Source organism: Haplochromis burtoni, unplaced genomic scaffold (assembly GCF_018398535.1).
Source record: "Haplochromis burtoni strain Fernald_Lab_line unplaced genomic scaffold, NCSU_Asbu1 Contig_118, whole genome shotgun sequence".
Taxonomy (NCBI): Eukaryota; Metazoa; Chordata; class Actinopteri; order Cichliformes; family Cichlidae; genus Haplochromis; species Haplochromis burtoni.
In genome coordinates, this window is record NW_024582479.1 from 947,136 (window position 1) to 964,000 (window position 16,865).

The window sequence follows — 16,865 nt, forward strand, 5'->3', positions numbered from 1 at the left end:
CGAAAGGACTTGAAATTCAAAATTTCAGACTTGTGACTTTACTCGGACTTTTACACCAGTGACTTGAGACTCGACTCTGACTTGCCTGACATTACTTGAGACTTGAGGATAAAGACTTGAGACTTGACTTGAGACTTGAGGATAAAGACTTGAGACTTACTTGAGACTTGCAAAACAATGACTTGGTCCCACATCTGACTTCTGCTAGCCTTAGCATTGCTGCTAGAGTTAACACTGCAGCTAGCGCTAGCAGCGCTAGCTCTCTTGCTGTTAAAAGTGAGCCACACTGGCAATAACAAAGCTCATTTGTTACTTTTGTCTCACTGAACACCAATAACTATCACAGGAATACTCTTCTTGGCAGGTAACAACTGCTAAGGCATTATAGCTAGCGTTAGCACTGTTGCTAGCATTAGCATTGTTGCTAATGTTAGCACTGTTGCTAACATTGCTAACGTTAGCACTGCTGCTAACAATAAATTTTATAAACCTAAGTCATAGAAACGTCATTCTTTTTTAATCTTTCTTTTTTCTTTTAACTTTGCTGAACTTTAAAAGGACTTGTCATGTGAGTTTAAATGTCAGACATGTATTTTTACCAACACAAAAATAAAACAGTCCAGCACTGAGTGTATTGTACTTACCACAGCAGAGAGCAAAGCGGAATGAGGACAGTTGGGCTCAGTGATGGGTTAAAAACAGATGAGGCATCCGGGTGGTGCTTGGAAATTTGAGAGTCAGTTTGAATACCAATCAATAATGGCATCTGTGAGTATTTATGGTCGTGTCCAAATTCATGGGCTGAAGAACAATACTGTCTAATTATGAATGCAGAAAAGTAATATCAGGTTTTGGATCCACCATGCATTACCATCTGCAAAGTGTCTGATTGGCAGTGGCACCGCTAATTCAGTAAAATTGTACCTGGATAAAAAACACACAACAGAACACAAGAGTCATGGATTGGACTCCCCAGAGCACAGACCTCAACTCTTGTGTATTGTATTTTCATGTATGTTTGCACCTTTTACCCAACAACATATAAATAAATGAGGGGTCACATGAAGACTTTTTCACAGTACTTTATATATGCGCATTAAGGAAAAACTCTTTATGCGTTACACTGTGGTAATAAATAGTTGTTGTTTGTTTTTTTTCCATTTGCACCATCCTCCATCTGTAACCAGGTGTTCCACCTCTGGAAAAGCAGACTCGTGAAATAAGTGACCTTGTCTCTTATGGCCAACATCATCAGGACTGTGCCATAGAGGTCCACTAATGCACATTAATCCTCCAACACAATGACCCCAATCCCTTAAATCTGTCAACAGGGATCTGATGCTCCAGATTACAGATCGAGCTGTAATGATACTAAGGAACTCCTGTCTCGTTTGAAAATTCACACACAATTTATGATTTACAAACTTCATTATATGCAGTAGTAATGGCTGCTGTGCGTCTGGATCTCAATGGATTACCGTACTGCCAGTATAAAGTGGCTGGGATTATACTTTATAATGCTGTTTTCCAACCGCTCCTTTTTCAGCAAAATCTTGTATGAAGAGTATGAGTAACTGAAATCCTCTCTCAAAACTGTGATAAAGCCAAACATTTCACGCTGACATCATCTAAATGGCATTTAGTTTATATGTAGGAGACCGAGATTGGATGAATCTGACAGCAAAAAGGTTTCCAAAAAGCCACAGCATTTCAGTGGAAAAGCACGGTGAGACATATTTTGTTATTGTTGTCACACAAACTGTGCAGCTTTTATATCTTAATCAGTTCTGTGTCTGAACTTTTGAGTTCGGAATTCTGCCCTGTTTGATACAGAAGGTCCACAATCAAAGATGCTCAGCTATGATCCAGCACAGAGACAGCTTTAAATCACCGCTTATCTCTGTTTGTTTACTTTTTCTACTGTTGCTGGACAGATAAATCGACTGGAAAGGAGAGACGGGTTGTGCACATACAAAAACGCTGGGCCTGTAGGTAGAGAATTTGGGAGAAAGTTATTAAAATTGCTTTTATCAACACTCTAAATCCACCCGATGCTGTTGTGCAGCAGAGAGTGACAATGTGCGCTGACATATCCAAAGCTGCCAATTCCTGAGGTGCGTGGCATCAGATTATCTGGGCTTCTTTAAGCTGGTGAGGTTGTTTATGCATCACAGTTACAGAATGCAATTTTAAAAAGGTGTAGCTGTGGTCACTTCAGAGACACAGGAAGGGGGGCTGGAGAAAAAGAGACAAATGAGCCATGAGATATAATATGCAAGCCTGAACCATTGATAAAATACCTGGAATTCTTTGGGGACACAGTCAGGCTACACAGAATGAGAATCAGTTTTTTTCTGCTGAGTTTTTTCATCCTCTCAGTGTACAAGTCATTTTATACAGCAGGACAAAATCCTGGCAGGCACAACAAATACATTGCTGTCAGAGTGACATTTCCATGATAAAATCAACCTTAAATGACATTCAGCTGTGATTAAACAAAATCAAATCCCATGGATTCCTACTAAAGCTTTAGCCTGTAATCCAAACCATTCACTGTACTTTCCTATGAATCGCTTTACTATTTAAAAAAAAACAAAACAGTAGCTGAATTAAATCCATTTTCAATTATAAAAAGAACCAATCTATTTTCTCTTTATTGATAGAATCTTGCAGGAAATACACATCACATTTTGGATTTAAAAAAGCAGGATGTCACAGAGAAAAAAAGGCATTTTATTTTCATTCACACATGAAAAATCTTACAGTCGAATGAATATGTGCACTGTGAGAACAGACCAAGATTACACGTTTTTTACAATTTGTAGAAGCAGGCTCCCAGGAGAAGCCCGAAGTCCAAGGTATCTCTGTTAAAAAAAAAAATCAGGAACAATGTCCATCTCAAACTCTGCAAAGACTATTTGCATAGCCTGCATTTGATTTGAATAAATATCTGGCGGAGACTGTAGTGACAGATTGCTCAAAATAACTTGATAAATGTTGCATATTCTCTGACAAATTGCACAGAGTCCTCAGGTATTCTCTAGAGGAGTCCTACAAAAAGTACAAAAGGCTGGAAAAGAATAGAATTACTAACAAGAAACAGTCCCTCCTGTACTGGTTTTTACCCTGAACTGAGCAATATCTGGAGCCGTTTCTGCAGGAGCAACAGAACTGTTGAAATGTAAGAGGAGATGAAAATACAGTTGTCTTGAGTTTTGAAATGTGGAAAAAAGTAACATAGCATAGAGAGTGTTTGTTAATATTTACAGAAATAAATCGGAGCCTATAGATTTCTTTTATCAGAGGATAAAACATGCAAATTTCTTTTAATCTTACTAATAAACATCACTTCATTTTCATGTGCACAGGTTTGCACATTATATAGAAAATGTCATTCACGTAATCACATATACATCCTTTTCCCTTTTTTTTATAAAGAAAAATTAAAGACTTTGTTTTCCTTTTATACATCCTTTACACATACACACACCTAAACAAACTCACTGGGGTTCTCCTAGAGGTTTCACTACAGGCCATGGCATGTCAGGCAAAGGTGTTTGAGGTTCAGCGGGGGCCTGCTGTTGCTTTTGCTTCTGCTGGTTGGCCCAGTCTAACTCAACACCGTTCTTCTTTAGCGCAGCCAAGTGCTTGATGTCCAGCGTGGTGAAGGTGGTGAACTGGACCTGGTTTCTCTTACTGGTGGGGGAATGAAGAGGTTCACTGCGGTGTGGCCTCGCCAGTAGGGTAGCTGAACGATTTGCCATGGGGTCAATTGCCTTTCCTTGAAACTGCTGGTGCTGAGAGCTGTTCCTGCTTCGTCCTAAGGTTGCAGTTCTTTCTGGGACAGCCGCGGCGCTCACTGTAGGCAGATTGCCTTCCAGGCTGCGATGACCCATGGAATCTATCGAGTGGCGGGACTGCAGAGGGCAATGAGGCTCACGTTTTAGTGTGGACACTTGAGCCGGGGCACCTGAGGCAGGAGCACTGTGATTACTGTTCCCAAGCCAAACCCAGTCGTGTTTGTGATCCTTTGTGTCTCCACTGGGGGCTGTGCCTGCCTGTATGGGGGTCTTTTGTTTCCTGAAACAGAGACTATAAGAAGCACAATTGAGCAGAAAAGCCAAGATGGCAACACAGGAGACCCCCACCAAGGCATACATGCCAATTTCCATGTCAGTCATAGCTTTGAATGTCCTAATGAGGTCACTCTCAATTACTTTGGGAGTTTTAGATTTAGGAGGCTCCTTTTCGGGTCTAACTTCTACCTTAGGAGTATCATTCTCAGGAGAGGCATCGGGGTTGTCAAGCATGTTTCCATAGCTTACCCCAGGCCCTTCCTCTTTACGGACAACACCCACTGTTGCTGTGGGTTTGGCAGTGCTAAGTTGTGTATTTAAGTTTAATTCCTTTATTCTTGTAGGAGAAGCTGCAGTAGAAACAGTATAGGTGGAACCTTTTGGCGCTTTGGTTGCCTTTCCGATCCAGACAACATGGGCCTGTGGATTTCTAGTTGAAAATGTCGTTGGAGTGGTAGTTTTTACCAGAATAGACTCTTGCTGATCAGATATGTTGGCCCTGTTGAGCTGTTTATCCATCTCTGTGGCAGCAGTACTTGTTTTGCCCATCACTTTTGATGCACTGCCATTTAAATCCTTACTTCTGTCAGTGCTTCCTTTCCCTTCTCTTGCTACACTTCTGCTACTACTCTGTAAGTTGATCTTGAGAAGCCCCGAGCCCACTGCCAGCTTGCTCTTCCTTTTAGATTTTTGGCATTCCTCACAGATCCTCAGCTCCACTCTCACTGGCGCCCCCTGGCCTTCACCTTCACCCTCTGCTACTACAAATGCTGACTGTGGAGTGCGGCGTATTGTGGCCACCCGCTCATCTGGGGTAGAAACAGTCAGAGAGTAGATACTGCGGTCAAACAGGTCCAGTGGAGCAACTGCCCCATCGCTGAAAGAAACCCAGCAGCTGACCAATGCTTCCTATGAAAGAAAGAAAAAAGGTTATATGTAGAAAATCAGGTCAGAATACCGGTGGTACATCAATACCTCCCTTGGGCTATAGTCTCATTATTGTTAATAACATTAAACTGCCTATGCCAATCCCTTTAAAGTATATAATATCAATGTTAATCTCTTCATAGTAAATGCCAGTAAGTAGTTTATCTAAAGTTATCCACTCTGGTTGAATTGCATTTCATACCATAAAGATATTATGAGAGTCTTATAAACGTCCTTCAAAAAGAAACCCAAAAAAGAAAAATTAATTAACATGGGTCACATTAAGAACAGAATTGGCCAGTCAAATTACATTAATGCACAGTGACCTATTTCCTGTAGCTAATGTGAGTTACTGACTCGCCAAAGACCTAACCTATATTTTGGATTTGAATACATTATGAATGGCCCTAAGCAAAACATTAACACCCCGCCATCACAGACACAATTGGCTGGTCATGGGCACTGGCATGGTTCTAATAGTTTGTTATTGACGGGGCAGATCAGCAACAGTCACTATGTACTGGAGGTAAAGTGAGTTGTCGTTCCAGCAGCTATGGACCGCCTAATTGCTGCCCCATGCCTGCGACAGGGAGCTGGTTTAAAATGGGCAGGCTGCCATGGCTAAATGTGTGAGTGAGCTTTTAAAATGATCATCTATGCACCCCGTCTGCCTTTCCCGCTCTTTCACACAGCATGGTGGTTGGAGATGATGGTCGAGGCTGTGAACACAAAGAACTCCTATTCAAAGAGGCGAGGAGAAAACACAAATATTATTAAACCCCTGAAGTCACTGGTATGGGAATCTGCTCTGCTGCGGCAGTACTTTTAATTCAAGTTCTTTCTGTAGGAGGCCATTATATCTGTGTTGCAGGATGAATATTTAGGATATGTTAATAACGTACTACTTTATTATGGCAAGTTCAAGTGTAATTTTAAGGGCTGTCTCAAAAGGTTTTCAATGAGAAACATGTTTTTATGTTGCTTATACTACCTCTGCTCCTTGTGTGCAGGAACAGCTGAACCCTAACTGGAAAAACCCTTAAATGAATGCTGAACAGTGCATTTATGACCCAAGGCATTTCTCTTCTTGCACTTTTATTTGCAATCCTTGAAATTCAGACTGCGATTAAAGAAGCTGAAAACCTTCATGATATATGAGAAAGCCAACCTGCAACACTGGGATGTTTCAGACTATAACAAACCATAAAGGCTTTTCTTCTTCTTCTGCTTTTGGCTTCTCCCTTTAGGTGTCACCATAGTAAATCATCTACCTCTGCCTCTGTCCTAAGCCCCAATCTCAACCCTATTAAACATTTGCGGATTACGCTTAAAACCGAGGTCTGTGCCAATTCTGCCAAGAAGGACGGTCAAATATCCAGACAGAATTATGCCAGAAGCTTTTTAATGGCTACCAAAAGCATGCAGTTGAGGTGTAACCTGCTGAGAGGCATCTTACCAATTATTAGTAGAGGTATAAGTATATATTTGAGCCTGTATGTGTACTTTTAGCCATGTGTGGATTAGAGAAAATCTAAAATAACATAAAATTTGTGCACTTAATTCTTGTTTTTTTAAAGTCACTAAAGACGTGCTGTTTAATCATTCCATCCTGGAAAAAAAAAGTTCAAATAAAACATCAAAACCAAAACCACCATGGCATTCATTCCCATAATCAGTATATGTAAATTTCTGAAAACAACTGTATAACACACAAATGACATGTAGTGTATGAGGACTTGTTTTCAAATGAAAAAGTGGAACTTTTTTTCTTTAGTTAGACTTTTTAAATCTGCTAAGAGTACAACAAACAATGTTGGACTACAGAGACAAGACTGTGAATGCAATGATGTTATTTATGCTCTTGCTTTATTATGCATGCATCTGAATAACTGTTTCCAGGCTGGTGTCACTAATAAAAGGAGGGAATTTGTCAGTGGAGCTTGGTGATGAATGCCAGGAGGCTACTTGTTAAATGTCTACACCTCCACAGAACAACAACAGAAAGATGTTTTATGACAAAGGCTTACAAAGTTAAGAAAAAGAAGGAAAAAAGACAGACTGTGCACTCTCACAATCAACATTTAAACACACAAAATCTCCAAATTCTGAGTTCCCGTGATCTTAGCTAAGCTGTCTTATGATATCCTGCCTATGGGGACAAGTCTGATAGACACTTCCACAGCAGCAGATCAGAATTTTCAAAGATGCAATTTTAAAGAAAAGTTCATATCAGGGATTCTCAACTTGTTTTTTTTTCTAGGGGCACTCTTGCACACTCTTGCACAATGATATGAGGCTGATCATAATAAAAAATATTATTCATCAGATAAAAATGAAAACGGCAGCATAAAGGCCCTCACTCATCTTTGATTGAAAGGATGGATGGATGGATGGATGGAAACACAAATGGAAAAACAACTGCCACATACACATGATCAGATGGATAGATGGATGGATGTTTTGGTATAAAGTGGTGTTGAGGGACTTCTTCAAATAACATGAGTGTATTTTCTATCAGTTATCAGTTCAATTTTAGAATACATTTCATGCCCACTTGGTAGATCTACTAATCCTGTTCATAAAAAAATGTGATTGAGTATCATATGATCAAGCAGTTATTCTGTTTTCCCAGTGAAATGTTTGCAGTGAGGCTAAAAATGAATAACTCTCAAATTAACATGCATGAAAAATTCTATTTTCATGCTTGTTAAGTATCATCATGAACAAATGAGATGTGCTTTAAACTGGCATGCTTTTGTGTGAAACAATTTTCCAGCTGCTCACCTGTTTGCGCTGCACGATCGTCTCCTTAGTGGTTGCCGTGGCAACAATAGCCCTGTTGCTCCCTGGACTGAGCTGCAGGGACAGAGAGAGCCCAGACACCAACTGCACTCCGAGCTGTGTCACACTCACTTTATCATCCACCACCCTGATGCTCGTCTCAGCCAGGACCGCTGACGTCAGAGGGGACAGCACCTGCAACAAGTTCATCCTTCTTCCAGCTAAAGATGGATATTGCACAATGCTCACACCACACTCACACAAACACAGTAAATGACTCACCTGTACAGTGGTAGTGCCCACAGCCCTTCCTTGCAGCAGCACCCCATCCTGCACCCTAGCTATATCCGGATCTGCTATGTTTAGAGAATAGCGTACAAGGTTGGTCACATCTATCTGCCAATCAAAACAAACAGGAAAAAAAGGTTAAGCACTGTGTGGCAAAAGGTCAGGTAACTTTTAATCATAGCACAAGCATATAGAGAAAACCTATCATCCTCTTCTTTTGAAATGTGACATGTATAATTACTATGACTTCCCTATACTTACAAAGCATGAAACTGAAGAATGGGCATGTCAAGCCTTATAAAACCTGCTGACAAGTGAGCTTTATTTGGAAATGTTAAAATGCTTGTACCTGCCAATCAGAACCCAGAAAGTATTCAACTGTTTTTTCCCCAGTTAACGGGTCTGGCAGTGCCTCAGTGTCAGGCTGGGCTACAAAGGGTGTGAGCACCCTTACTGTAGAGTGCTGATACTGTAGCATGCAACCCCTGCCTTTCCTCATCTCCTCCTCTTCTTCACTGTCCCATGTAGACCTGACACACACAAAAAGCATAGGGACACAATGAGCTACACGTTTCTTGCAGACAGGTGGCTATAGAAGTATATTGCCTGTTTTAATATGTTTAAATATATACAGTAGTAGACACTTAGCACAGGTTATCAGAATGACTGCAAGCCTCATAAATATATATGTGTTGCAGTTAAGAGTGGAGAAATTATACCAACAAAGTCAGACTTGCTATCTCTACCTGCTTGCAGTGGTGTACATACAACTGACACAAAAAAAATAATTTATTTATTCTTTAACAATAAGGACTGGTGAGCTGAAGAAAAACCGATGACCAGCAGTGAAGCTGTTGCTATTATAGAGGCACAATGCATGCTGAGTGACCTTTTCCGCTAAATGAATTGAAGTGAAATTAAACAGGATCCCACGGCTGAGTGGTTTGTTTATGGGTGATAGAGGTTAAGCTGTGAACCATCCTCAAACCCCTCAGCAATGATCATATAATTATCATACACACAGCTGGTCTGCCACACACTGCACCACAGGTGGGCTGGAGGGTTGGAGAATATGTTTTTACACTGCAGGCGCAAAGTTCCTGTCAAGAGCTACAGTCCCAATAAACATCATTATTATATAGCCTAAGGTGAGAGCTTAACGTGATGGAAATGCTGCTTAAATCAGCGTGACTCAACATCAGACAGCAAAGTTACTTTAAATCTAGTTCATGAAAATGATCAGCATCTTGCTGGCCTTCCATATGCAGGGAATGAACAGGACTTATTTTTTGCTCCATCACATACTTGTACTAGTTCTGTTCAGAACTTTTGAGTCACCCCTCATTTCTTTATATTTTGCTACCAAGGAGTCAGACTTTTTTGTACTTTTTAAAAGTGGTCATGAGAAATATTTCTCCGGGCTTTCTGGAAGTCTTTCAGAGTTTTTTGGACATTGGCTGCTTTTTCACTTCTCTCTCCAGTTCTTGCACTTCATAATACTGACCTATGAATCATTCACCCAGGGATGAACCAGGGTTGTGTCTGCACATAAAAACTAAAGCTTAGTAAAGAAATTGTTTGAAATTGTGTCCTTAGGCACTTTGTTACTAGTTCCCTATCACAAAATACATTATTTGTTCCCATTTATTTTGTTTAGTCTAAAAAATGTCAAAGATAACACAGTTTAATAGGCATTAAAATAATATTTTTGCACCAAACAGGTGATTCCCAAAGAACTATAAACCAAAAGTTGGCATATCACAAGGTGGGTGTGCAATGGACAAGTGTAGAACAGAAGAATAAGTGACATCTGTAAAAAAAAACAAAAAAAAAAAAACACTACCTACAAGAAATAAACAGCATCTGAAAATCACATCCACCAAAGACCTGAAACAAGGCCTGAGAAATGCATCTGGCCCTTCAGCAGATCCATCTACTATTTACTGAGTCTTTCAATCTTTCATGAAGCCATTCTCAAAGGAAACAGAGAGAAAAGGCTGAATAAACTTTATTTATACAGCACCGTTCACAGGTCAAAAACTACAAAGTGCTTTACAATAAAAACAGGCATAAGAAACACAGAAGATAAAAACATAGAACAGAATATATATATAACATCATACAACCTAAAACAAGTTAAAAGCCAGTCTGATTAAATGAGTTTTCAGCTGCTTCTTAAAAAAAAATATCAGCAGAATCAAGACAACACAAACAGAGGGAGGGAATTCCACAATCAGGGACCCACAACTCTAAAGGATTTATCCCCTCTGGTCTTAAAATGAGTTTGTGGGATTGTTAACAGCCTTAGACTGAAAGATCTCAGACTGCGAGAAGAGGTGTAAGATTCTAGAAAGTCAGAAATATAGGCTGGGACTTGACCACGCAGGGCTCTCTGGTACAGAAAACGGCAGCGTTCTGTACCAACTGGAGACGGTCAAGATCCTCTTATTCAAACATTTGAAAAGGCTGTTACACTAATCAAGAAGAGATGAAATAAAGGCATGAATAATCATCTCTAACTCAGCTTTTGACACAAGAGTTTGAAGTTTAGAAATATTTCTTAAAAAAAACCAAAAAAAAACAGTTTCTCATTAATCCACCAGATTGGCTCTCCAATGGCATGGCTGAATCAAACATAATACGAAGGTTTCGGAGGTTTGGTTTGACAGAGGTATGCCAAGTTATACAATAAGTGGTTTAAAAATGTGTGGCAACAGAGAGTGACAAATCCAAATCTGGACATTTTTGGTTAAAATGGTTGTCAATATGTACAGAGGAGTTCAGAAGAGAAGTGCAACAGTGAATGTCAACAGCCACCTCTAAAAAATGGTGGATGCTCTGTCACAGTTTGGTGCTACATTTCACTCAGTGTTGTTGGGGATCGCTTTAAAATTGACTGAATTATGAATGCAGAAAAGTATATCCCTGTCAACCCGTAAAATTTGTGCAGGTTACAGAGACTTTACTAGATCACCTGCAAACTGTGACAAACTGCAGATTTTGGATGTGGTCAAAAAATGCCTGTAAATGCCTTCTTTTATAGTTTAAACTCTAAATATGCATTTGGGCAGCATCTTAGGGATTTAAGATATCGACACGCTGTAAACTGTTATGATGTGTGAATGCTGGACTGTCAGAGATGGAATGAAGAGAGACAAATAAAGCTTTCATGGGTACCCATACTTCCAAACCTTTGATAACACGAGTACTTGACCATGCCAAGCTGCTGTTTCCTCTTAAAAAACAAACGGAAAAAAGAAAAAAGAAAAAAAAAACCCTGCCAAGGATCTTTGCAATTTTTCCTGCGAACAACTATTAGTTGATTCTTCTTTAGAACCTGTGAACAACTAAGGTTGAAAACTCTGAACCACGACTAGAGTTGGATGTCTCGAGACTGGTCTTGGTTTCGAGACCACTTTTACGTGGTCTTGGTCTTGTCTTGGTCTCGATGGACTTTGGTCTTGGTCTTGTCTTGGTCTCGGATTCCTCAGTCTTGTCTCGGTCTTGCTGTCTCAGATCGACACAGTGGTCGGGAGATTTGGAGTCAACAGTATCCATGACACACAACCTAATGTTTGATAATGTGTCATGCGCAAAAGCATCGGCTCTAAGAGCCGTGCATAGAGAGTGCTTTGTAGTGAATCAGAAGAGTCGACTCCCATTGAGCGAGAGCCGGCTCCTCAATTTCCTTTCACTGCTCAGCTCTCACACAGTGGCTCAGCTATGGTCCAATCCCTCCATATTGTGGCCAATCACATGCGAGGATATAGGATAATATCATTATGTGAAAAACAGAGAGGGTGAGAGACGCGACAGTCAAGTGGAGCGTGTGTCTGTCCTCTCAGTAAACGAGTAAGACAGTAGACAGCGGTGAGGAGGGCTGTGCAAGTGCATTGCAAAAACACATAAATATGCCTGACACCCGTAAACGAAGCAACATCTGGCTGCAGTTTAAGACTTTTTTGTCTCGGTCTCGTCTTGACTTTGTCTTGGTCTTGACTCGGTCTGTCTTGGTCTTGTCTTGGTCTCGATACCCTCTGGTCTTGGTATTGTCTTGGTTTAGGCGGTCTTGACTACAAGTCTAACCATGACTTCACAGGTTATACTGTAGTCAGATTTTGCAATACCATCTGCATCTGAGATAAATGAAGAAACCTTTGACTGCCCTTCAAGAAGTCTGGAGAAGCTAAAAGCTTCTTAATTATAAGAAAGCTGTCTAAGAGAGTTCAGGCTGTGCTGACAGACAAAGTGCTCATACCACCTATGAGTTTCAAGCTCATTAGAACTACGCAAACTCTGTTTTTGCTCTTTATTATTTATTTCCATGTATGTTTGGACATGTTTTACTAAATCACTGCAAGAAAAATGTAAAGAAATGAAAGATGGTAAAAGACATTTGCACAGTGATGTATATTTTGCCCTTGATTTTTAAGATTTCAGAGAGTAGCTTTTAAAAACACTGTACCACAAAACTTTGAGATTTCTATGTTTCCTCACTTTTCAATTCGTTTTTTCAATAACCCTTAAACCAGCACGCCTTTTTAGGATTGCTAGGCTGCAAATCAATAATCACAGTATTAGTGTTAATTAAACAGTATAAGTGTTCATTGATTACAAGTGTTTTACATTCTACAAGTGTTTAAGAGTTTATTTTGAAACCAAAAGAGAGTAAAAAACATGCTGAGGTGAAAATTTTCCATGAATCTACATAGTTTTTTAAGATATAAACATATGAAAAACCCATAAGAAGTCTGACCTTAAGTTTTGCCTCCATTATATTATCTATCTATCTATCTATCTATCTATCTATCTATCTATCTATCTATCTATCTATCTATCGAGAGAGAGAGAGAGAGAGAGATTAGTGTATTCCACAGTATAGGATGGAAAATAACATTGAGCACCTTTATTACTTGCGAAAGTGAGAGAAAAATAGAGAATAGTCAGTACAATCACTGTTGAAATTTCACAATACTGACCTAATGTCCCTTTGGGCCCAGAGCTGGGTAGTGAATGTTTTGGGAAATGACAGCCCATCAGGTGGCCATCATCATTAGTATTGAGTGGGGAAAATAGTGACTCGTATTGAGTAAAATCCCACTAACCTTTACCTCCAGGGCAACTGCGTTGCCTTTACACTCGCCTGCTCACTAATGTACCAAACACAGATGTGATGTTGTTTGTTATGACTGACTGTAAAGAGTGCACAGATGGATATTAGAAACACACCACTCAGTATAATGTTATTCAATTCAACACCACCATTAACAGTCTCAACATGTACCAGCTGATTGTTTCTGAGCCAGTGTCAACAAAAACATTAAAAAAACAAAAAAAAAAAACAGCAAAGATTTATTACAGGTTAAACATCAACTTTAGACTTAAACCTGGTTTTTATCTGAAACACCAGAAATAATAGAATAACACTTTATTGTGCCATATATATGTGCAGTGAATTTGTGGAGGATGGTGTTAGCTGTGGTGGGAAACAGACTTCCATTCCTATATGTCACGTGCCTATGACGTATAGGTCAATGGGAACGGCTTTAGGTCTTGGCCTCTGTAAACATTTTGGGTCATATTGAACAAAAGATTAAGTATGTTTTGTAACTCTTGGTAATGCCATGCTTCAAAATGGCGAATTCTCTATCATATAAAAATTGTTAATCTCAAGTTGCTAGCCAATGAGTGTGTGGTTTCACAGTCAGACCTACCCCTCTCTACATCTTGTTTTTACTCTTCTTTTGCAGTCAAGGTGGCAGAAACACTCATGCCAAGGCTTATAAACAACACTTTGGAAGCCAGTCGTGACATCACTTTTATTCTTCTCTATGCTATAGATGAGGTTAGCCAACCTTTATTGATGATGCATAAGTAAACTTTTATGCAGAAAAAAGCTTTAGTATTTGACTCAGTACTTCAAAGCAAAGTCTTACAGGTAAGGCAGGTGACAGAAGGTAACAGAACCCCCAAGGAACAATAGATGTACGGCAGTTGGTCAGGCCTTACCTCCTGTTTCCAGTAGTAACGGGAACCCTCCAGCCTTTGATCTGGCTAAGCTCAGGGTCAGCCACATCAATACGCAAGGGCAGACGGGGCATCCATACACTCATCTCCAGCTGGGCACTCAGAAAACCATATGTAAAGTTGAGCATTATCCTACTTTTCCCTCTGGTTTCCTTCCCATTTAGATATACATAGCTGCAGCGCTCTGACACCTGGAAAGAAAAATAGAGAAGAAAGATAATGAACAAAGGCCTCAAGAAGTATGTCTTGGTTCACAAACTCAGAGTTGCTCGAAAACTTTGTAAATATACCGAACAAGAACGTTATTTTAAAATGTACACAGGAGTCACTTAACCAGAACTGGGACTGGACTGTCATCTAGTGATGTGAAATCAATATTCTCTGGATGTACCCTGGTGAAGGTCTTTTAATGTAAAGCCTATGCAAACTCAATAAGTTTGAATATATATATGATGAGAGGGTAGAGGGGACAGAACCGCCAAACCCAATAAGGCAAAACCACACACATACCAACATTTTATTAATTTCACACCACTTTCAAAGTCTGGCCTGGGAATTGCAGCGTGTTTGTGTTTATGTCATGTAAATTCACATCTGTGGTCTCTATGAAATTGTTACTGAATGTAAATTAGCTCTCCTTTATGACTGTTCCTGTAATGCCTTACTGTAGGTTGGAGTGCCACAATCCCCACCAGCGAGCGCAATGAGGTGAGACACAGCAGTTGGTGTGTTTTATTTAAGATTGGAGGCCTATCTCCACTGCCGCCGTACTTATCTTAACAAACCAGTGGCTCCACAGAGGTAATTGGAGAGCACTAGACTGGAGAATAGAATGGAGCACTGGAGAGAGGGAGGCAAAAAGAAGGAGGAGGGAAAAAGTGAGGAAAAAGCAGGAGGAATGAATTCTGAAGCAAGTCGAGCTGAACTCTCATGGAAATGATGACAGAGGGCAGTTCATCATGCTAACTGTTCATGACTCAGATTTCTTGGGCAGCTCTCCAATTCAACTTCCTCTTCTATAGTCAGCAGACGATTTGACGGTGGAAGATGAGGGATGCCATATCTACTGCTAGCAAATAGATCAAACGCATTTCTTTTTAACTTACCACCCCTCATTCATGTGATAGCACAGGAAAGAATGCACCAGTTGTAAATGTTCACCCACCTCATTGATCCTTTATCCGACTTAGATAAATGACTGTCCGTGGGCCTGAACAGTGTTGTATATAAACATGATTTTCTTATTTATTTATTTTTTTGCAACATGTTGCTAGTCAGATAGTTATGTTGTCACCTTATTACATATGTTTTTAATTATCTGTATAATGTGCAGACTTCAAACTATCGATTTACTAGATTTACTATTTATCATGTCAAAAGTTGCAGAGCAGCCCACAATTTTAAGGGGTGAAGATACAAACATTAATTCAAATTTATTCCAGCAAGGGACAAGAGTGTGACAGAAAAAAAAAAAAATACAGACCAGCAACAACTACCCACACCCTGATATCAAAGCTTACCAAGCATGTGGAAAGACATAAACTAAACCTAATTAAAAGGTGGTAGCAAAACATCCTTAGAACCAAACTGGATGTATGCTGTCCATAAACAAGAAACTAAAGCTTGATATTTTAAAGAGCCAACAAGTAGCAATTATACAATCACATTACATTTTTAAGTAATATAGTAATATAAACGTACTGTATTGCTTTACTAAATCCAGTAACCACATTACAATTGTAGTTATGTTATCACATGTGTCAAGCTTCAGTTATCTACATGATAGACAGCTAAAAATACAGTCCAAGATGCCTTTTCTCCTCCTACACACTTGCTCTTCAATCAGCTGAATCCGGTCGTTAAGTCTGACATCACTAGCCGTGTCTGGGCCTAAACTCCGCTGCAGGTCCATATATCAAACGATCACTATGGCATTACTGAGAGTTGAAAAACTGTCTAAAGTCTTTCATCTTTAATAAAATGATCAGCGTTCTGCTCTACCAGGTGTAACAATTGAGTTTAACATCCAGGCATCCATGAAAACGGAATTTATGACATTTAACGGAGTTAGAAGTTAGCAGGAAGTTAGCTCGCTAGCTTCTATCTAAATACAATATAGCATGTCCTGACTGCGGGGTTTTGGAAACAAATTAAAACGTACAGCTCTGTTATCACTTCCAGCATAAATGAAGACAGAAAACTAAACAGCAGTGACGTTTGTAGGGTTACTGAAGTTTGGCTAGCTGGTATATAATGATGTGCTACGTGACCGCTAGCGACACAGCTATGTTAGCATAATATAAACAAGCTAACTTTTTTTCCACTCGATAAAAGTTAACGTGAGTGTTCTCGGTGGTCAGGAACAAATGTAATCGCATGGCAGGATGCTGTAAAAGGACCAAACTTCAGCCAGGAGAACAACTGAGATAATCCATCCACAATACGAGGTTAGTCATTCATATACTGCTGCATGGGCTGGGCTGTAGTTACATCCTAAGGTTTTAAAAACTGAGCTTAAATAAATGATTAGCGGTAATAAAAGCCGAGGGAGGTCAACAGTGATCACTGACTGTTTTAGGAGCTTTTTGAGATTAAATAGAAGAAAATACATAACATTAAACATGTTAACAACACAAAAGCCATATTAAACGCAGACTACTTTAGGCCCGGAAGTAGGAGATTGGTCACGTCTACAGTTTGAGAATACATTAATACAGGGAGTGCAGAATTATTAGGCAAATGAGTATTTTGTCCACATCATCCTCT

The 16,865-nt window shown here is 39.7% G+C and overlaps 1 protein-coding gene across 1 annotated transcript in view; it reads right to left on the bottom strand.

Annotated features, from left to right (window-relative positions):
• Positions 1–1,026: 1,026 nt before the first annotated feature.
• Positions 1,027–16,865, bottom strand: part of si:dkey-1d7.3 (transmembrane protein 132D) — a 40,417-nt gene continuing 24,578 nt past the window's right edge. The window contains exons 6-10 of the mRNA XM_005939461.3: positions 14,082–14,290; positions 8,422–8,602; positions 8,067–8,180; positions 7,788–7,979; positions 1,027–4,985 (exon numbers count right to left, since the gene is read on the bottom strand). Coding sequence (XP_005939523.1) covers positions 3,501–4,985; positions 7,788–7,979; positions 8,067–8,180; positions 8,422–8,602; positions 14,082–14,290 — 2,181 coding nt within the window. The 3' untranslated portion in view covers positions 1,027–3,500. The remainder of the gene's footprint in view (positions 4,986–7,787; positions 7,980–8,066; positions 8,181–8,421; positions 8,603–14,081; positions 14,291–16,865) is intronic.